Genomic DNA, 22004 nt, shown 5'->3' on the forward strand with positions numbered 1-22004 from the left:
GGGGGTTTGTGCCCTGTGGGGTCAGTGGTCCCGTGCAGGTAAGACAAGGAGTGCAGGGGGTTGGATGCTCAGGTGGAGGTGTGCTGGGAGCAGGGGGGTTTTTGGCTGGGTGAGGGCTCCAAAGGGGCAGAAAGGTGCTCTGGTGGTCATTGCCTGCCAGGAGTGAGGGCTGAGCTGTGGCAGGACAGCAGGAGCTGCACTTTTGGGAGCTGTGTTTGTTCTGTGTGAGATGTGCTGGGCAAAGAGGATGGAAAAGGCACCCTGGCATGGGTGACCCCCTGTAACCACGGCCCGTGGTGCTGGTGCTGTGTTTGTGTCGGGTGTGGAACATGTCTTGGTTGGGCAGGGGCTGCAGAGTCCCTTCTGGCCTCTCCTAGGAGGGATCCTACAGTCAGACAGCACCAGCCCCTGCTCAGGGCAAACAGGATTCCCCAGGTCAGGGAGCCGACTTGACTTCAGAGCTGAAGGGTTGCTGTGGAAAAGCAGCTCCTAAAAGTAGCTCCCAGCAGGTCCTTCTGGTTCCCAGGTGAAACCTGGGGCTGTTCCCCTTTGCTGCTTTATTTCTGACATTTCTGCAGGGGGTCTCTGGGTCTGGAAAGCAGGTTCCCCCATCCCCTCTGTGACCCAGCTGGGAATGATGGAGGCCCCTCAGTACACTGAGTGCTGTAAAAATGCTGCCAGAAGCTGACGTTGCTTTCCCCCTCTGAGTCCTTCCAGGCTTATTTTTAGGCAGTTTACAATTAATTCTTTTGGAGAAAAAAAAAATAAAAATTAAAATTGCCATTGTGGCTTCTAAGAACTGTTGATACAAAAAAATCAGCCCTTTTAAAGACTTGGTATTCTGGGACAAATACCCCAGGGAAAGACAAAAATGTGGATATGTCATGCCAGGGCTCTAGGCAACGTGTTCAAAATAAAACAGAAATGCCTGGGTATTTCTTCCACTTTGTACTTCTTACTCAGCCTCCAGTTCTGAGTCAAGGGTGATACATGGATAAGCTGCTTATGAACCCTTGTTTTCTTGCTGTTGCTGTGTGTGTTTATCTTGGTCAAATCATGTCATCTGAGCAGGTCAGAAGGGAGTTATTGGGGCTTCTTGGAGCTCAAGAAATGCCCGTTGAGGGAGCAGGCTGGCTTTGGAGGCTCTTTGAAGTAGGTAGTGTGAGCTTTCCTGATTGTGGCTTTTGGAAAGCCTTCCCCCAAATTCCTGTTTTAGTTGTAACTGCTGAAATGAAGTGAATGGCACTCAGAGGGTTTGCTTTGAGAGTCCATCCTGCTCTGTGGAGTATCAAATGCACCAGTTATTGTCCTTTGTCAATATTTAGGATAAGTTGTTCTGTCAGTCCAATCAGAGCTCTGGCCTCTCTCCACATATGTGATTACTTTAAGCAAACATTAATAAAACAAGGTCAAGTGTTTTGGGGCCACAGGAGTGTCCTTGGAGCTAGAGGTTAAGGGCCTGTGTGAAACTGGGAAGGGTGAAGCTTTAAAGCCACGTGATTCCAGAAGCAGGTCAGGGTCTTGCTCGCTTTTAACTGGAGCTTAGCACCGCAGGGATATGTGCTGGCAAAAGGTGATTTACCTGGGGGCTGGAAATGGAGAATCGTGGTTGCTCTGCCTTGTAGCAGCGAGGGGTGAGGTCTGGGGACCCTTCTTGGTGAGGTTCAGAGCAGGATGTGCAGAACATGCTGAGTGGGGACCACTGGGGGTCTGGTTTGAGCCTGGGGCTCCGGGCAGTTAGTGCTGGACTGGGACTCCTGGTCCAGGGGTTTGGGGGGGGGGTTGTCTGTGCTTTCTTGGAGTGTGGTGAACATACTGCATCCAGAAGGATTGGTGGATCCCTTGGCAGGGGAAATCTGGCTGCTGTTTCTGTTTCCCCCCCCCTGGCAGCTCTGTGAACCCTGCCTGCCTCTCCAGCCGCCTGCCCGGGGAAGGGTTAAAGCACTTCAGAGCCTTCCTCGGCTTTCTGTGCTAGATTACCTTAAACTTTTGACAAGTAGGATGGCCCAGACAGATGTGTTGACATGGCAACGGCTCCGAGGAAAGCGCTCGTCAGAAAGGAGAGCAGCTGGGCTGCTCCTGCAGCAGGAGCTGCAGGCGCTGCCCTGGCTGTGCCCCCGGACCCCGCTGCCAGGGCCCTGATTAGTGTGAATAATTCATAATCCCTCCGACAGCCTCTAATGCAGCTGCAGTGACGTGAGCGGGGCTAACGAGGCTCAACTGCTAATTTGCTGCATTAATAATAATGTGCTGCCGCTCCCGCTCGGAGCGGAGCCGGGCAGGGAGGCGAAAGCCGGGCTCGTTGTGCCCTCCTCGCCCCGGGCAGGATCCACCCGGAGCCACAGCCTGCGGGCTGGGAGCAAGGGGAGAGCGTTCCTGGGCTTTGCCAGGCTGGAGCACTGGCCCAGCCCCTGAGCTGCCCGCTCGGAGGGCAGCACACCCGGCTCGGGGTGGGTTGGTGATGGGCGATGCTGGGCACTCCCCTCCAGCCTTGGCACTGGGGGCTGTTCCCAGCCCCGGGCAGCATTTGCTGGCCAGAACTGCTGTGCAGCCCCTGGGCTCGCTCTGAGTCCCCCGGGCTGACCAGACTGGGTGTTCTCCCTGTGGAAGGAGAGGACCCCCGGGTCTTACAGGGCCCTTTTCCATGGGAAAAAACTCTGTTGCCTTTGTGGAAGTGTAGGCTCCTGATTCCCCAGAGCAGGAGCCTCTCCAGGTGTCTGAGATGTGACCTGTTCACCGTGAACAGAACAGCCTGTCCTGGAGCAGGGGAAGGTTGCCTTTGCTCCCTTCTGAGAGGTTTTGCTCTCTGGCATCTGTGGATCAGAGCACCTGAACTGAGCAGTGGTGCTGGACACTGTCCTTGCAGAGAAAGAGAGAACCCTGAGAAGCTCAAGGTGTTTCCTTTTTTTATATTATATATATATATACACATATATTCACTTGAGTTGGACTCAAAGGTATTTACTTTTATTTATATATTATAAATATATTCACTTGAGTTGAACACAAAGGTATTTATTTTTGTTTATATATTATATATATATATTCACTTGAGTTGGACTCAAAGGTATTTATTTTTGTTTATATATTATATATATATTCACTTGAGTTGGACTCAAAGGTATTTACTTTTATTTATATATTATATATATATTCACTTGAGTTGGACTCAGAGGTATTTATTTTTGTTTATATATTATATATATATTCACTTGAGTTGGACTCAAAGGTATTTACTTTTATTTATATATTATATATATATTCACCTGAGTTGGACACAAAGGTATTTACTTTTATTTATATATTATATATATATTCACTTGAGTTGGACTCAGAGGTATTTATTTTTGTTTATATATTATATATATATTCACTTGAGTTGGACTCAAAGGTATTTACTTTTATTTATATATTATATATATATTCACCTGAGTTGGACACAAAGGTATTTACTTTTATTTATATATTATATAGATATATTCACTTGAGTTGGACTCAAAGGTATTCATTTTTGTTTATATATTTTATATATAATGTTCACTCAAGAGCTGGACTCAGTGATCTTTGTGGGTCCCTCCCGACTCAGAATATTCTATGAATATATGTGATAGGTATGTAAATGGTACATATATATTATAGTATGTATAATAAATCACTTTTGTTGGGGGCTGGGGGTCCTGGAGAACCTTGACTTGATCTGCTGGAGCCTTTTCCATGGAAACAGAGCCCTGGGCTCCCCAGGCAGCCCCGTGGGCTCAGTGCAAAGGGCACGGCAGACCCAGGTGATTGCAGCCCGTGGTATAATTTCCCCTATTGACGTCAGAGCTGCTCCCTCTCAGCCTCTCTCCACGCTCAGAGCCTGCAGGAGACGAGCTGCAGAGAGCCTATGAACTCCCAAAATGTGCCTAACCTTTGCAGAACTTGGCATGGCGTTCTCAGCTAAGTAAATGTCCATTTGTGAGTATTTTGGGAACAAACCTCCCGTTAGCTTTCCGTGTGCTCCCATTTTGCTCCCATTCTGCAAACCAACACCACATGGATTCTTATCAAAACACTGTAGCCTTTATTTGCTGATAAGTCAGTTCAGCAGGGACTGTTACATAAAACCACATTATGGCATTTTTCCTTGCAGAAAATCACCACATTGAAGCACCTTTTTGAGCAGAGAGATCTCTTCTGGAACCACCATATTTAAACTCTTTGCTGAGTGACAGCTCTGTGGAAAATGGAGCCTTCCTGGTAGGGGTGTTGTGTTGAATCCTTGCTGGAAAGCCCTGGAAAAATGGGCAGGTAGAACTTGTCTGCTGCTGAAACTGTAGGTGTGATTTCTCATTAGGGTTCTTTTCTTTAAATTAGAGGATACTGTGAGCTGGACACATCTCTCCCCTGGTTTCAGTTTCTACTCTCTATCTTGGGATTTTACCCTCAAATTAACCTAGAATTTCTTAGTTCCTTTGTTTGTCCACGCTCTTAAAATTCCTTTTTGTTCTGCTAATTTTTGACCACCGAGAATCAGAACAACCTGTGCAAATCAGATTATTACCACGTTTAGTCCACAGAGTCTGTTCCTTTAGCCTTGGAAGCCTCAGTTTATTCTCTGTGTTATTCTCAGTGTTATTCTCTGTGCCTTGAGGTGGAAGCAGTGGTACAGATGCTTTGCAGTCACCTCTTAAAATCCTTACAGCAGAGGAGGCAGAAACATTTGCCTTATTTCTCCATTCATTTTCCTGATTCTTATTCCTTTGAGGGTTTGTCCACCTAATTCCTAACTCAGGAAATGACCTAGTTTAGGTCAGAGGTTGGTCTGGATGATCTCAGAGGTCTTTTCCAGCCGGGTTGATTTGTGATTCACAGCTGATTCCCTGTGAGAGTCACCCAGTTAGAGGGTTCTTTTCATCATATTTAAAATGATGAAATCCTGCCATCTGACCCCCCCCTCCAAACATGCAATGTAACATTCCCATCAGGAAAGAATCTGAATCAGCAGAAACCCCCACAGCACTTCTGTTGTCTTAACTTGCAGTTCTTTACACTCAGTGACCTGCTTGGCAGTGTTCCCATCAGGGTCAGGGCCGTAGAATTTGTGCCCCATTTTCCAGTTTTTCACTTTGTCCAGCAGTGGAGGCAGAAAGGGAAGAGGGGAGAATTAATTTCTGCTATGGTTTTATATTCAGTCTTGAATGTTCCTCAGTTTCGTGTATAGTGAGCCCTTACAAATGATTAAATAGTGATGTTCTACTCCCTCATTAAAAAAACACGCAAATTTTACAGATTTTACACATAATTATGTGTTTGCATGGAAGGGTATTTAGACCATGTCTCATCATCAGACAAGTCTGCATGTCTGAAACTGCTCCAGCAGCTCCATGAGCAAGAGCTTCTCTTGGGTCAGCTCCCTCAGAAACATCTTCTGAGAGCCTTTCAGGAGGTCACCCACTGTCCATCTTGGGGATAAATTATCTGAGTCCTTGGGGGTGGTTTTTTGGATGTGAACATGAGCTTGGTGGAGCCTTCCAGCTGTTGGCTCTATCCCTGCTGGAGCTTTCTTGGCCACGTGTCTCCGTCCTGTTCCTTCCTACGTGCACAGGACCATGTGTGGCTGGGGGGGTTGTGTCCTTCTGAGCTGACAGGGGAATATTTGCTGTCTGGGGCTATCTCCTCTCCTAGATGCTCACCCTTCCCACTCTCTAATGCACCAGTTCTTCCACTGTTCCTTCAGCTGATCTTCCCCCTGCCCTTTGCCCTGTACCAAAGGTGATGCAGCTTTTCCAGGCTCATCCTGGCTGTGTTTGGGACGTGGTGCAAGGTGAGCTGGAGCTCCCACCCACAGGGATGTCGTGCACTGAACCCAGACACATTTCTGGAGCTCCCCTGGGACTGCCCCAGCCTGCTCAGCACAAGGGCTCTGTGCCCTCTGCCCTCACCCCCTGCGTGACCCGTGCAGGGATCGGCCCCTGCCTCGTGCCTGTTGTGTTCCTGTGACAGCCCTGCTGCTAATCCCCCTGCCAGGGACTTAAACCAGCACTGTCAGCCAGATCCCACTGAAAAGGAAAGCTCTGCTGGCCCCAGGCCCAGCAGGGAAATGCTGTGCTCTGCAACTCCGGAGGGATTTACGGGCTCTGACCCAGCCTGAGAGTCAGAACTCATCCCGGGCAGGGGGAGGGCTTCCTCCTGTCCCACTGAGCAGGACGGCTCAGCCTTTGCATTTGGGGGGCAGGAGGGGAAGGGGGGGAGTGTCTTCCAGACAGCTTGGAAGGTTAGATGAGGTCACCCCTGAAGGTGTGACCTTCTCTGGGTGGCTCTGGCTGGGGGCAGTGACAGGCTGTGTGGGGGACAGCGCTCTGCCCTCCCTGTGCTGGGGGGTGACAGCCCCTGTCCCTGTGCAGCTGCAGTCACCCTGTGCTCCCTGCTGACGGCTCTGGCCCAGCAGGACACCCAGACACGTCACCCTCCGTGCCTGGAGCCCTGCCCAGGACCGGGCTGGGAGCTCCAGGAGGCAGCAGAGGAGCAGGATGTGTGGGAAGCAGCCACAGGAGAGGCACTGGGAGTGCTGAGCTCAGTGCAGGGGTGAGGCCCAGCACCGCTGGTTTCTGACCTCATCTTAAGCAATTTTGAATGAATCTTCTATTAATTAAAGTGCTGTAAAGATCTCGTGGCACGAACACTTTTTGCATTCGTAGCTGGCCAAAGTCAGTGCTATCAACTATCCCAAGTATGTCAGAATGATGGGAAGCAAACTTTAGTCTAGATAATCCAGTAGACGTTAATTTTCTTTTTTTTTTTGTCATTTGTAGCTTGCTGCCTCACAGAGAAAATAACTTCACTAAAATGAAGACAAGAGCGGCAGGGGCTGCTTTAGCTCACTAGAAATTTAAAAATGAAATGCACATATTCTTTATTTTTGTATTAATACACTGTAACTGCTTTACAGAGTCCAGCAGATCAGTTGCATGTAAATACTACGGATGAACTTGCCAAACTGGAGCTCACAAAACTAGTGCATTTATCCCAAAGCAGAGACTAAACCCTCTAACTCCTTAAAAAAATACGTTAAAGAACATACCACACACACACATATTGCACTTTTCTCCGTATGAAATTTGTACCCCATATACATCACACCAAAGTCTCTTCAAAGGAGTCTGTAATACAAGATAATAAAGCTAGTAATTACTCTAACAGTAGTGTACACAGTTCTCTAATGTTAGACAGGACAGATCTGAACAAAAAAAGCCACTTCAGAGGAGCAAGAAGTGGTGCCCAATGGATACTCTCTGTATGAGAAGGCTTTAGAAGCCTTTTAGTCTAATTGGCTTAAAGGAAATGACATGAAATGTTAAATATGCTTTTGGCTGAGGGGAAGAGCCAGTCTAAACTACGTTAAAAAATACTGTAGGTTCCCCCTGCCCAGCACTGCAAAGCTCAAAGGAGCTTAGACTCGTTGGCACATCCTGATAAACGAACTGCAGAACTCCAGAACGGAATTATTTTCATCCTTTGAGTCCTGAAAGGTGCAGGATCCTGGAGTGGGACGGGGAAGGAAGTGGCTGCAGCTCTGGCAGTGCCCCAGCTCCTGGAGCAGAGGGATCCTGGGGGCAGCTTTTACTGCTCAGTTCCTCCAATATTGGGAGAGACACTAAAACCCCAGCCCGTGCTGGTTATGCTGTGGGGTGGGGAAGGAGGAATGGAAGGACAGGACTTTCTGTTTCCCCTTTTTCTCCCTCTGCAGCAGGGCAATGCCTGGCCTGTCATGCTGCAGGTTTTCCAGGCTGGTTCCCTCCCCTCTGGCAGTCACTGCAGTGGCACAGGGGTGTCACACTGACTGCACTGGATGAATTCCCTTTGGAAGGGAAACCACACCATAAAAACCTCCTCCCCCTCAGCTATTGAAAGTGGAGCTTTCTAGCCCTCTTTACCTTGCATCCCAGCAGTAGTGTAAGGATGTGATCCCTGTTTTTTAAGCTCTGCTTTGCTGCTGCCTTGAGAATCTCTGTGGGATCGGAGGTAGAAGCTGAGGATTGAGTCCAGCTGCACACCTGGACCAGCACCAGAGCAGGCAACAGGAGTCGTCTCTCTGTAGCACACAGGGAGCCAGGTGCCTTCTGTCAGTTGTTAAACCCTTCCCTCCTTCACATACAGTGACTGAAGTCCTTCTGTTCCACATTTAAATGTGGTCTTATTGCTGTGAATGCTGATTATCCACCTCCCTGCATCCTCAGGATTTGTAGCATCAAAGACCTTTAGAGCTCACCAAGCTTTCCAGCAAACACTGGTTGTTCTCTCCGTGTGTGATCAGCACAGTTTCTCTCATCCTTTGTGCTTTAGTGAAGCTGCAATTGTGCTTAATGTTTGCTCAGAAAAGGGCTGAACTGTCCACCTACTGTCCTGCCGTGTCCCACAATACTTAAAGGTTGGAGACAAACCCCAGAGTGGAGATCCCAACTTTCTGCAGATCCCTAAGCAATCCTCCTGTGATGTGGATTTCGTGACTGAAAGCTCTGGAGACACAACTGCTTGTTGAGTTGAGTGTTTCCTTGAAATGGTTGACACATCAACAGTTTGATGCTGAATATTGCTGTAATACTTTCAACGTTCTATATACACGAGCAATTAAAACACTGAGAAAGTTAAACATGTCCCACATGGTGGAACGTGTGCTCTGAAGGGACTTTGGCCACAGCAAGGATATAAATGGGGTATTGTCTACTTTCTTCAGAAAAAAGCATATAGGCTGATAAAGAACTGAAAAAGGCACAGCACTATCACTTCACAGGGGTGTTTTTTTTGTTTGCTTTTTTTTTTTTTAGCTCATTGTTTTTACCCTTAAGTTCTAAAACCCTAAATAATTGTCCAAATATACAAAGCTCAACAAACCACCAGCAACACATACTGCAAATTTCAAAACACAGTTTGTTTGCTTGTTTTTCCAAACGCAACCGAAGGACAGATGGATCCTTTCCAGCCACCAGAACTTCTCCAGGACAGAGCCCTCCACAAGGCCTGCCTGCAAAAAGGGGTGATTTCAAAAGCCACCCAGGTGGATTTTATTATTTTTTAATGCCCCTGGCTGCAGCTCTTGCTTTCTCTCCTGGTCCTTCTCACCTTCTGTCTCTCTCTTAGTAAATCCTTTATCCTCCAGGACTCTGATCCCCACCCAGAGGTCTCCACGAACCTCTGTGGTGCCCTGTGTGAGTTCCAGGTATCTTTTGACAAAGTCAAGGTGTCCCACAGCAGAGATCCAGGTTCCTGTAGCAGAAGAGCTCCTTGGCAGGCCCGGGAAACACTGTTTGCTTGCAGGAGGGAGCGGAGGCTGCCTGAGACACCCGGTGATCTCGGACTTACCCCGGAGCAGTTCCAGATCAGCAGCTTAACCAGCAGCTGGATGCCAAAGTGCGACTTTCCCTTATTTCCACCTCATGTTGCCATCAGTGCAGACCCAAATCTACCCTGAATTTCAATGGGAACTATTGCTTTTATTGCCAAGAAGTAGGATACAGTGCACGCTCGCTCTCCTTCCTCCAGGTGAATGTTGTTGGGTGAACGCTGACCGACTCCCCAAATTTTTTAGAAGGGGCTATTTCCTTCCTCTAAAACTCACCTTTTTTTGCCTCCTTCTATGCAGACTCTGTGGGATGAAGCTGCACTCTGTTCTCCAGTCCCTGCCACTGCCAGAGGAGCCAGTGGCCAAACACCTCTTGAGACCTCCTGCTTTTTCTTTTTTTTTTTTTTTTTATCCTTTTTTTTTTTTCCTCCAGCCAGGTAGATTTTTTTTTTAGTTCCCTTGCTAATTCAAGGGTTTAAAAAAATTACCACGAATTCTGGGGTAGGAACTGAAAAAAAAAAACAAACCCCCAAAAATTCACATGCTTCTCCCATTCGTCCCGTCTCGCACGTCGGCGGTGCTAATTCACCAGGACGTAGCCACTGTGCTGGGGGTCTACAGTCTCCATCATTTCACAATCAAAGAGTCCAGGCAGCTCTGCCAGGGTCAGGGGGTCGTAGCTGGGCTGGGGCTCGGGGGAGGCAGAGCTGCCCTGGCTGTCAGGCAATGCTACACTGCTCTGGGGGGCCGGGTCCAGGGGGTACTGGCACTGCTCGGGGTAGTCTGGCTCGGAGGAGGGGACCACGGGCAAGTCACAAGTCTGATAGGAATATTGTAAGGGCTGTGGTGGCTGCTGCTGCACCTGCACGGGCGAGGACAGCCTGGAGGAGCTGCTGAGCTGGGAGGGCAGCGGGTCCAGCGGGACCTTCTGGTACTGGCTGAGGAAGGGGTCGTATTGCATCTGTTCCTGGGAGGGCTCCAGCACGGGGCTCAGGGGCTGCTGCAGGCTGAACTGGGCCGGCTGCTGCTGCTGCTGGGGCTGCTGGGGCTCCTCCTGGCAGGGCAGGGGCAGCTGGGCTGACCTCGGGTAGGAGCTCTCGGCGATTTGCATCTGGTTGAAGTAGGCTTGGAGCTGGGACTGCTTCTGCAGGAAGAGCCGCTTCTGGTGCAACCTGGAGCAGGGGGGCAAAAAGGCAGTCACAGCCCTGCCTTTGGAGACCCTGAGGAGCCTGCACGAGTCCTGCAGGCTGGCACTCACACAGCCCCAGCAGGGAGGGAAGGGCAACACGGAAAACTGGGCACTCACACAGCTCCAGAGGGGAGGGAAGGGCAACACTGAAAAATCCCGGAACAATCTCGCCCCTTCCCTTTCACAGCCCATCAGAGCTGTCACCCCTCGGCAAAGGTGCAAAGATCTCCTTTTGATCACCTTCTCTATCACCTACTGAATTTTGCCCGTGCCATTAAGTCAACCCCGTGCATGGTTTAATTCACTTTTCTAAGAATGAGATGCATTGTATTTTATCCTGGGGAACCCGGGGGCTGAAGATTAGCCACAGAAATCCGTAAAGACAGGGCAGGACTGTTACCCCCCTTTTAAAATAAGGACTGTGTCCTTACTGCAAGTTTTGAAGTGAAGCTTTCCTCTTTCAAATGATTTCTAACCGGACAGAGATTGTTCCAGTCCTTTTCTTGCTCCTGAGGGCAGGAATGACTCGTCTGCATCGTTGGAAAGGTTCTTACCTGTGCTCCTGTAGCTGCTGTTCCAGACTCCGGGGCAGTTCTTTGCAGTAGAGCTGGCAAGTGTTCTGAGCTTTTGAGAGCAGAGTGGGCTTCTGCAAGGCAAGCAGGGCTGGTGTTAATGGCATTTGATTTAATGCATTAGCCCAGAAAGCCAGAGAAAGACTGTCTGCCCTTCTGGCAGAGCAATCCAGCTGCCAACAGAGCCTCTATATAAACCCAGCACAAGTGCTGCTTATTGGCTTCTAACCCTTAGACAGTATTTTTGCATGAGAGATTGTGGCATAAAAACCCATGGAAGGATTTCTTCCCGAGTGAAAGAGAAGCTGCAAGCTGAAAAACTGGGGGAGAAAAAAAAAAAATCAAGTTTTTGTAAACTAAAGCAATACAAAAATGGGTTTAAAATAAAGGAGGGTGTGGAACTGTAAGGGGGGTTAAGAAGTGGCTGCTCAGGTGCTGAGGCACAACCTTTATGGGGTGTTACACTAATAATATGTATTCCTAGCAGCTACTATACACTAGCAGAGTAGGAAAACAGCAGTAATACACTCTTTGCATAATCAGGGTCAGTGTCTGACCAAAGAAAAATACAGTATAATTTCCAGTTCAGCCATTTTCTGCTGACTGAGTCTGATTTTCCTGACTAAGGGGAGCCCCAGGGCCTATGTGCTGGGCAGGACCAGCAGCTGGGGTCAGTCTGGGGAGGGCAGGGGTGGTACCTGCAGCCTGTGTTTCAGGTACTGTGTTTCCAGGCTCTGCCTTCTGGACAACACTGGGGGATGTGCACCATTAGGGAAAGCAGGGGAGGCCTCCTGCTGCTGCTGCTGGGATGGTTCCTCCTGCAGAGAGAACAGGAACAGGTTTCATGATCAGAAAAGGCTTTAACCCTTTTACTTCGAGGATTCCCCCAGAAAACTCCCCAGAAAAGCTCCCCCAGAGGTTTCACAGTCACCACATTCCTGATTGCCTGACGTGTTCCACCTGAAACAACTCCCTGGGAACGTATTTAACATTTCACTGTGCAAGTCAGGCTTTTGCACTTCTTGCAATTATACCAGCCCAGCTCCACCAAGGAAAGGTGTTGCTGGGCTTTGTTAAATCTACAACACCCTGCAGATTAAAAGCAGGAGGAAGATGTTGGGTTGTGGGAAGCTGAAAGGGCCACTCACTGACAGCACCAGGATGGCAAAGGCTCGTTCTCCAGTCTGCAGGAAAGGAGAACAGGGAAACTTATCTGTAAATGAGCTCCTCTCAGGTCTCAAGAACACCTCATCCTCTCCTACTCTGCCCCAAAGTGTTAACACCTGGAAGGTGGAGCTTGGTTTCTGCCCTGAGTACCTGTGCAGGGCTGTTCATGAGCTCCTGCAGCTGGGTGGCAGCTGATGTCAGGGAAGGCTCCTCTTCTGACCCCATCTGTTCATAGAGCAGCTGGACTTTGTTCAGTTCCAGGATTCCTTTGGTTCGTGCCAGGTTCTGGAGGTGCTGCCTGAATGCTACAATTCCTGGGGGAAGAAGAGTCGAGCAAAAAAACCCCTGGTCAGAAAATCAGTTTAATTCATGTCCACTGAGCACTGAAACATGAGATGAGGGGCAACCCAGTCCCACAGTGGTGCTTCCGTGCACGGAGGACATTCCCTACCGTGCCCAGGTGTAATTATAATGAATTTCTGGGAGCAGCTGTGATTACCTTGTGTGAGGGAGGTGTCGGAGGCCCTCCGTCCCTCTCGGAAGCTGACGGGGGAGCGGTTGTGGGCCTCCCTTTTTTGGGAGCTCAGGGCCTGCATGGTTGGGTTGGCAGGTCTCAGCCCGATGAAAGGGGGGGTCACCCGAGGGGCCTGCTGGTTGCTCAGCACCATTTCCTTCAAGGAGGGGGTCTCTCCCAGGAATTTAATGTCCCTCTGGATGGATCCCATGTCGTACTCGGAGTCGATGCTGCCCAGGGAGGAGTTCTCATCCAACGAATACACTTTCCCTGTGGAAGAAAACCCAACAACCCATAATAAATAATAACTCAGAATAAAAGGCAAGTGCAGCAGTAATTTAACAAAGCACAGGCTCGAGCTACTCCTGCCAACAGTGACTATCTTAGAGGAAACAGTCAAAAAAAAAAATCAAGCTTCATAAAGTAACTGTCGTGTAACACTTGCAGTATCAGAATGGGGATTTACTGCTGGGGTTTGCATTATTTTGCAGCAATCAGACACCCTGCAGATGTTCACTGGCTTGTTTGGAAAGTGTTCAGGGTTGGTTTTGTTCCCCCCCACAGATAATCCTGGCAAGGCTGTAGCCTGCAAGGCTTATTCATCCTGCTGGGTTTTGGAATACCTGGGAATCCAGAACTTTCTGTTTCCCCATTGTCCTCTGGCAGCACATCTTCAGGGGATGAATGATTTGGTGATGTTCAGTTATGTGAAAAAGAACAAGCCAGTTTGCCAGGCTGTTGGGTTTGCACATGAGCTCAGCCAGTTGTGTATTTGCTGCTTTCCTTTTTTACCCTCTCCATGGCAGGTTTTGGGGTGTTCTGCTGTTCCTCCCTTTGGCCTTTCCAGCAAATACCAAGTAACTTGTTATCTTACACCTGCCACCCTTAAACCCCCACGTTTTTCCCCATCAGTTTATCAGACAGAGCGCTGAGAGCAGGGAATGAGCCCTGAGATGCCCTTGCTGAGCTCTGTACCTGTGCCTGGCACCATCACCAGCTGGTTGGTGACCTCTGCCAGGGTGTGACGTCTCTTCCCAACACGAGCTGCTTGGAGGGCTGCAAACGCCTGGGCAGGGTCATCCTCTGCCTCCCCTTCTGTCTCTATCCCTTCATCAATGGACGTTTCCATCATGCTGCTGGGCAGGGACTGGCATCCCTTCCTCATCACCACGGGGGGCACGGGGTCCAGCAGGCAGCCGTTGACCTGGGGGGCACAGGGAGGACATGGACACCTTGGTTTTGGGCACAGAGGGCAGGAAATCCCTGCCTGGGGTGTGGGCTGAAGGCAGGGGGGAGTGTTTAAAATGTGTGAACCTCTCTGTGATGTTCTGAGTCAAGTCAGACTTGTTTGTCATGCACGACTCTCAACGATGTCCCCCGTGTAGGATCAGCACTGGTGTTCCCTTAATACTCCACTCCCTAAGTCTAAATACTCTTCTTTCCACTGTATTATGTTCTCCAGGGCTGATGGTTTGCTCTGGGGTTTTGTTTTCAGTTTCTCTGTTTGTTTGTTGTTGGGTTTGGGGTGTTTCATTTGTTTTGGGTTTTATTTGTTTGTTTAGGGGGTTGGTTTGTTTCAGGTTTTTTGACTGTTTGGGTTTTTTTGGAGTTATTCAAAACTTTGCCAGCTTAGCCACAAGTATAAAACATCTATGGAATGTACAATAACTTTTGCTTCCCCCTTACTATACCTCCTGTGCTCGTTTATCATGCTCAGATAAACACCCTGGGAAAAGCCAGCCTTGTATTCCATCCTGCAGCATTCTTGCAGGGCTGTGCTCAGGAGTAATTCCATAAATGCACCCTTCCCAGCAGAAGTGCATTTGATTAATGTTGTTCCTCTGCAAGCACGGGTTGCCTAGAGAAGTTTGGAATCCCCCTCCTTGGATCCACTCAGCTTGATAAAGCTTCAACCAACCTCCTCCAGCTTTGAAGTCAGAGCTGCCTTTAGCAGGAGGTTGGACTTGAGAGGCCTTTAGAGGCACCTCTCCAACCAAAAATATTCCTAGGATTTTAATTCTGGTTTTATTCTCCACATCAGTTTGCCAGGAATCTTTCTGTACATGAACTAACTCTTTACCATTTGCAGCCTGTTTGGGTTTAAAGCTGCCATGTCCTGCAGTTTTGGGCAGGAAGTTTGTTCTGTAATTAGTGTTTTGTCCATGTTTTACAGGACAACACATTCCTTTGGCATAAAACCTGGCACTGCTGCAGGTGATTTCTGTGTAAAACTGTAGATGAGCCATTCCTGAATTTCCTTCCAAGTTCTCAGGCATTTTGAAAACAGGTGTGTTTGGAAAAGAAGCTTCACTGCATCAACAGTGGCTGTTAACAAATGGTCCTGGAGCAGGTTATAGGGCAGCACTGTAGGGAAATATCTTAAAGCAGCAGCAAGAAACAGCTCTAAAGGGTTTGAGCAGCAGTAAAATGATGATCCTTGCACTGGAAAATCCTGGATCTGCTGCCTCTGCTTTAACGTGCTGGATTCAATCTCTGAGCTTAATTCCCTGCACACCTTACTTTTCATTTGTGACTTTTCCAATCAAATGCCTTGGATTGATCTGGCAGCAAAAGTGCTGGAAAGGAAGGGGAGAACCAATCCCACATGGGCAGTTGGCTCCCTGCAGTTTATCATGGCACAGGGATCAGAGCTTGGAATTCTTTGGAGGACATGTTCTACAATACTTAAAACACTGAATATTCCCAGGTCACTTGTGATCTGACACCTCACTAGTCACCAGTTGTTCACCTACTCTGGCCAAATTGCATCTGTAAAGCAAAGGGGGATGCAAAATAAAGTCTGAAATGGTAATTTCCAAATGTCTTTGAACTGCTTTTTCGCTTTCCAGCTGTAAGAGACCACACAAGGGGTGGGTTAAAACGGTGCTGAGAACCAGGGCCACACTCCCAGTGTTGGTAACTAACTGGGAGCAATAAAAGCTCCAAACTGGCAAGCATGAAATCACCCCCCCAGCTGGCACCAGGCAAAATAAATACACTGAAATTCAAGTTACAACAGGATGTGATATGAGAAAGAACAACAGTTTTACGAGAACAATAACATACTTCATATAAATGTAATTATTTTAAGCCATTTCCCCTCCTGACTGCTAACTCCACTTCTTTGCTGCCTTCCTTGCAGCCTGATCTCAGGAAACAAACCCCAGTGAGGGTTCTGCAGGCATTCCCAGCTCCAGGAATGTTCTAATGGGTTTTGACAGTCAGAAGGTCCTGCTGGATACTCACCATTCCACAGGAAAAATTAGCAAAAATGTAACTTATTGCTGGCTTACTGTGAGACTGGCACAGAGAGAGGGGATTTTATGTTCGTGGTATTTTAATTGCTTTTGCTGGCAACAGAAGCTCCTGGTTCAGGTTCCATTGGACCTTCCTGTCCTCATTTGTCTGAATTTTGGGATGAGTAGCTGAGTAGGTTATTTAGACACTCAGCAGTTACCCCTTTGTATTAGAAGCTGTACATGAAGAGCCTTCAGGGCTCTTGAAACACATTTGAGAAGAAAATGGGGGGGGGGGGAAAACAACACACTTTTGTAGGTTGGTTTTTCTTTTACAAATACAGTGTGGTAAGACTGGAATGTAAGCAAAGAACACGAGAGGCAGATTAAGGATGAAAAAAGACACGGCTGTGGAGAGTTATATGGAAGAGAAGTGGAAAAAGAATGTGGAATACCTACAAGTCTGATGCTTAAATACTTAAAATTTAAGGAAACAGGCACCACCATTAGCTGTGCTTTGAGGCAGTAATTTAAAAGGCAACAATCTTTTTTAGCCTTAATGAGCAAAAAAAAGCAACAACGGGGTGATTTCAAGCCGTACCTTTGGTGTCTCGACTCTTTCCTCCTCCATAAATGCTGCCTCTCCCTGGCAGCTGGAGGGAGGGAAGGAAAAGGCTTCTGCTCCTGAGGCTGAGGGGAGACCTGAGGACTGCAAGAGCCTTGCATTCTGTGAGTGCAGGTTCACTGAGGGGACCACAGCCTGGGCCTAAAGGGAGAGATGTGAAGAGCTCAAAAAGTGGAACAGTTTTGGGTGGAGAACACCACACAGAGCCACAAATCCAACAGCACGTCACCCACGGCCAGAGCAGAAGCGCAAGATTTATTTCTTCACTCCAGAGGAATGACATCCTTAGCCTTTACACTGCAAAAAAAAAAAGCACTACCACCCCAAAACCCACACAAACAACCCCCACATGGCATCCCAGCAGCTGCTTTGGGAAGGTGAGCACCTTCCAGCAGCACAGACAGTGCCTGGGACCCTTTGGGGCTACAAAAGCTCCCTTTTATATTCAGTACAAACCATGAGCACAGGGGTAGTTTCAGTGACTTTTCTAACATGCCCTGATTCCTGCAGGGAGCAGCCTGAGGAAGAACAGAGCAGGCTGGGGGTGAAAGGAGATGTTTTCTCAGAGGAGCACTGCTGGAGGGAGAGGTGTGTCCCAGGGAAGGCAGGCATGGCACAAGGAGGAAAACAGTGATTTTCCCACTGTTCCTTAGCCTTCATTCCCTGGAGTGCAGCACCCACACCACTCGCCTGTCCAAAAGGGAACAATCAGCCTTACACAGGAGCTGTGGTGCCACCATGTGTGAAAACAAATCATCCTGCTCCTCGGGACAACTGCGAGGCTGTGGCTGAAGAAAAAAGTGGTGACATGGCTCTGAAGTACAGGAATTTAGGACAACACCTGCCAGGAGGTGTTTTCTTCCTCCTTGTTCTGGCTCCACCTGCTTTTAATGCACCTCACAATTAATAATTTGCTTTTGAAGGCTGTGACTTTCTATCACCAGAGCTGCCATCCAAGGAAGTGGCTGGTTTAATCTTTGTCAGCCCCGCTGCTGCTCCTGACCTGTGTTTTCATAGCTGGGGCTGTTTGGCTTTCACCTCGACAGACTCCAAACCCAAATAAGTGTCTCGCTGCCTGAAGCAAATAAAAAAGGAGCAGCGTGGCTGTGATTTCTCTTGGAAGTGGAATCTGGGCAATTTCTCCCTGCAGCAGCAGCACAGGACCCAGGGGGCTGGGAATTTGAGAGAGTATTTACTTGAGACCACGCTAAGCCTGAGTCATCTTAAGCCAAGTCTTTCATGGTTCCAGTCATGCATTAACAGAGGAGCTGTACAATGCCTGTGTATCTCAATGAAACAAAAGAACACGTTAAAAAAAAAATTAAAAAAGAATCTCAATTATTGGGACAAACTGGACCTTTCCTTCTGGAAGAAGCTGACCGAGCAGCCTCAGAGCCTGTGCTGAATCAGGCAGTGTCATTAGGAGGGGACTAAGGGGACAGCCATGCAGTGGCACCAGATGTAAAGAGCCCCCAGAACTGCTCTTGATAAAATACACATGACATCCTCAAGACTTAAATCAATTAGTCACCACGTTGGCTCTGTGCACACAGAGGAAACTGGGCTCCTGCTGGAGGAAAAAGCAGTGGAAATCTTAAAAAGAAATGACTTCATTTAGGAACAAATCTCTCAGTCTTCAGCCATTAAGTGGCTCAAGATAATGACATTTTTATCAGGTACTTAAGATACTACAATGAATTGGCATCTTAACCTGATGTGTTTTCTTTTGGGCTTCTCTTTACTACTCCTTGCCACGCTTCATTTCAGGGGAGACAGAAAGCATAGCTAGAGAACAGCGGGGGAGAAAGTGATTTTATTTTCAACAGGTCCCTTTAGAGTGACTGTGTTTATAACACTAAGTGGAGCCTGCATGCTTTTAGCCCCCATGCTAACACAGCCCTCCATAAACTCAACAGCTCGTTTGGTAATCACATTAAAGATACTCCAAGTGTTGCACAGTCTCCAGAACTGGTGCTCCTCTAACTCTTTAACCCGTGGTTTGCCAGCAGAAGGTTTGAAGTTCACAAAAAAAAGGAAGCGAATATGACTGGAATAAAAAGAAGTGGGGTCTGAGGTCAAACCACGCGGGTGCCCAGCAGAGCAGAATGAAACCACACGCTGCAGAAATCAGAAACCCAGCAGCGGATTGCAGGTGAACTGCAGGGTTTTTCCAAAGGGAAGGATGCCTTCAGGGCCCCCCTCCTCACCTTGGCCACGGTCTGCTCGGCGATGGTGCTGGGCCGGCGCTGCCGCGCGTCCACCCTCTGCTCCACTGGGAAGCTGCTCCGGTGGGACTTGAGCCTCTCCACCAGCAGGTAATAGATGGCAGCAAAGTGGTTGTAGCTCTTGTTCTGCAGGGACTGAAAAAGAGAGGCACACGAGTGTGGGGGCAGCCAAATACTTGGGGTTTTTTTATGTTCTGCAAGACCAGGGGAAAGAAAGAAAGAATCGCTGGGGGGGGACATTTAAGAGGCAGTGGGGTGGGTAAGCTGAGTTGTTCTGAACTAGGAAGGTTTCAAAGCAGAGTTTAGTTCAGTGACACATCCTGGGCTGCAGCAGGACTTGTAGCCACCATTCAGGTGCCACTCTGAGCCTTCACAGAGCTGAGCCTGGAGAAAGGACTGAGCTCCTCCCCGACCAACCATCCTAAAGGAAATGACTGTGTTAACTCCACGGGGAGCCTTGGCATTTATGTTTGGTAACAAGCACGACTTGGGACAGGGCAGAGACACTCAGCTGCTTTCTGCTTTCATGCTCCTTTTTGATTTTCATTTACCACCCTCTTAAAAGCTCAAAATTAATTTGCTTCCAATTCCAATTTCCCCTCCTCTCCCTCCAGCTGCCAAGTTAATGGTTTGTCCAACCCCACTCAGGAAATAGCCCTTTGGGTGTATTTTACCTCCACAGTTTTCTGCTGGTCTATGCCAAGGCTGTGCATCAGCCTCAGGACCTGCTCGTTGTACTCCCCGAGGGAAGGCTCGTTCTCCTCTCCTGGTGGGTAAAGAATTGGCCTCTGGGCAGGAACTTCTACAAGCATCCACTTGTGCTCCTTAATCTGAGCAATAGTCAACCTTTTGGAGGGGTCCAGGACCAGCATTCTTCTAATCAGGTGCTCACACTCTTGGGAAAAGAAGAATTACCAGTGTTAGAAAAGGATTCCTCAGGGGCACCCGAGACCCAGCATAGAGATGCCAACAGGAGCTGCCTCACTGCTGCCCACCACAGCTCCTGAGGGCTCAAACAACCTCTCAAAACAAGAGTGAAAGTCACATTAAGAAGGAGAAAAGCCCTTCAGCTTCTTTAAATGCACAGTGTGGTCAACTAGAGGCACAGCCCCACGTGTGCAGCTGCACCACAACACAACACAGGTTGTCCTGGGATTTATTCAAGAGTGTAAGAGGACACACAGTTACCTTCTGACATAAAATAGGGGATCCTGAACCTTCCTTCCAGAACCCTTTGCCTCAGGATGGGGAGGGTTGGTCCATCAAAAGGTAAAGCTCCACACACCAGCACATAGAGCACCACCCCCATGCTCTGGAAGAGAGAGGGAATATTCAGGTCAGTTCTCAAGCTCATTCCTGTAAGTGTGCAGGTTAACTGGCACTGCCAATGGAAAGGGTCTTGCAGGATATGCCAAAAAAACCAAAAAAACCACCACATGAGATAACCACAGCAGAGCCTCGTGCCAGTCAGACTGACACAGCACTGGCACAGACTGACACAGACTGGATTTCTCAAGGGGGAGGAAAAAAGCAGGTAATTCACCTTAAAACTTTGCAAGTGGGACAGAGATTTTAAAAATTAAATATATATATATATACATTTTAAAAAGTCCCTTCCTTAACCTGCCAAAAACTGAACTGGGGGTTGTTCCATCCCTCCTGCAGGCTCAGCACCTGCAGCAGAAATGTTGTGAAGAGACAGAGAATCCTTAACTCAGGACAGAATTGAGGATGATGATGATGATTTTATCCACTTCTCTGTGGGCAGCCAGATTCTGTTAATGATTTAAGAACTTAAATATAGAAAGAATATTTACCAAAGTTCAGAGATTCCCTTCTGATGTTCAAACAGTGCCTGGCTGACGTCTGCTCTGTGTTTACCCGTTGCTAAAGGTCCAGAAAGGCTGGAGCCTTTCTAAAATCCACATCTCTCCAGGTATACGTGGAGATACAAGCACACAGACAAACACATGTACCCTAAAAGCACGGCTTTTATCTGTCAGGGCAATTAGATGAAATCAGATTAGCAGCCAAAAGGTGACTTTCCACCAAGTGCCCTGTTTGTGCAGCCCAAGTGTCAGTGCCTGGGTGATGCTGTGGGCAGTGCTCTCTCTCCCTGCAAACCTCATGTGCTGCCTGGGCTTGCTCTGAGATGAGGATCAGTCGTCCCAAGTGCCAGAAAAGTGAAATAAAAACCGAAAAAGCCCCAAACAAAACCAAATTAGGAATGAAAAGCAGGCTCTGAAGGGTGCACAGAACTCCTGCAGTTGGTTTCAGTCCCTTTTCCGTTGCACAAGAGCAGGGATTGCCCTCTCTGTCCTCTCCAATCGGGATGATACACATGGAGACACCAACTCAGAACCAGGCAGCTGCTGCAGTAAAGATATTTGTGGCACAAACCTTCTTGTTTCCAGCTCCAAAAGCAAAGCAAAGAGTCACCTCTCCTGTGTCTCAGTGCCTGAGAGTCCCTTTAACCTCCTCAAGGACTTCCAAGTTCAATTCCCACTTAACACAGAAAATACTAAATGCACTGGAAAAAAAGCAAAGTTCCCTCATTCACTCAGGGAGCTTTTGGAGGAGCTGCAGTTTTTCCTCAGTGGGCTGACACCCACCTGCAATGCCCATTTAACAACCAAACAACCACCTGGACAGGTAAACTCAATTCCACTCAGTGCTAAGAAGCATTTTGTGACACTCAAGAAATAAACCTGAAGAGAAACAGCTCGTCTGCAGCTTAAAAAAAATATATAAAAAAAATCAAAGATGATTCCTTTGTTCCAGCTTTCTAAAAGTTGACTTAAAGCCAGTTAAAAAAAAAAAAAGAAAAAAAAGGATAATGATACCCAGATATCCAGCTGGGGTCCCTCGTACTGCTGGCCTTCAAAGACTTCTGGGGCTGCATAGGGGGGGCTCCCACACCACGTTGTCAGAGGTTCACCAGTCTTATAGAAATTCCCAAAGCCAAAATCTGTGGAGAAATCAAGGGGGGAAAAAGTCACTCCAGCCTCCAGTTGCACCACGAAGAATAATTACGTGCACTTCGATTCCTGAAAGGCTCTATATCCCAAATCCTTCCCTCAGGGCTCCCACTGAAACTCCTGGGATGCTGCACGTCCTGCACTGCTGTTTTCATGACAACTGTGGAATTATCAAG

General features: G+C 48.2%; 1 protein-coding gene across 1 annotated transcript in view; it reads right to left on the reverse strand.

Annotated features, from left to right (window-relative positions):
• Positions 1-9796: 9796 nt before the first annotated feature.
• SIK2 (salt inducible kinase 2) overlaps positions 9797-22004 on the reverse strand; it is a 32133-nt gene continuing 19925 nt past the window's right edge. Inside the window, exons 5-15 of the mRNA XM_027734495.2 lie at positions 21694-21818; positions 20039-20162; positions 19525-19745; positions 18833-18985; positions 16602-16766; positions 13740-13968; positions 12750-13034; positions 12401-12564; positions 11782-11901; positions 11066-11157; positions 9797-10494 (exon numbers count right to left, since the gene is read on the reverse strand). Of these exons, the coding sequence (XP_027590296.2) occupies positions 9903-10494; positions 11066-11157; positions 11782-11901; positions 12401-12564; positions 12750-13034; positions 13740-13968; positions 16602-16766; positions 18833-18985; positions 19525-19745; positions 20039-20162; positions 21694-21818 (2270 nt within the window). The 3' untranslated portion in view covers positions 9797-9902. The remainder of the gene's footprint in view (positions 10495-11065; positions 11158-11781; positions 11902-12400; positions 12565-12749; positions 13035-13739; positions 13969-16601; positions 16767-18832; positions 18986-19524; positions 19746-20038; positions 20163-21693; positions 21819-22004) is intronic.

This window comes from Pipra filicauda, unplaced genomic scaffold (assembly GCF_003945595.2).
Source record: "Pipra filicauda isolate LSUMZ 115617 unplaced genomic scaffold, ASM394559v2 scaffold416_size611912_pilon, whole genome shotgun sequence".
Lineage (NCBI taxonomy): Eukaryota > Metazoa > Chordata > Aves > Passeriformes > Pipridae > Pipra > Pipra filicauda.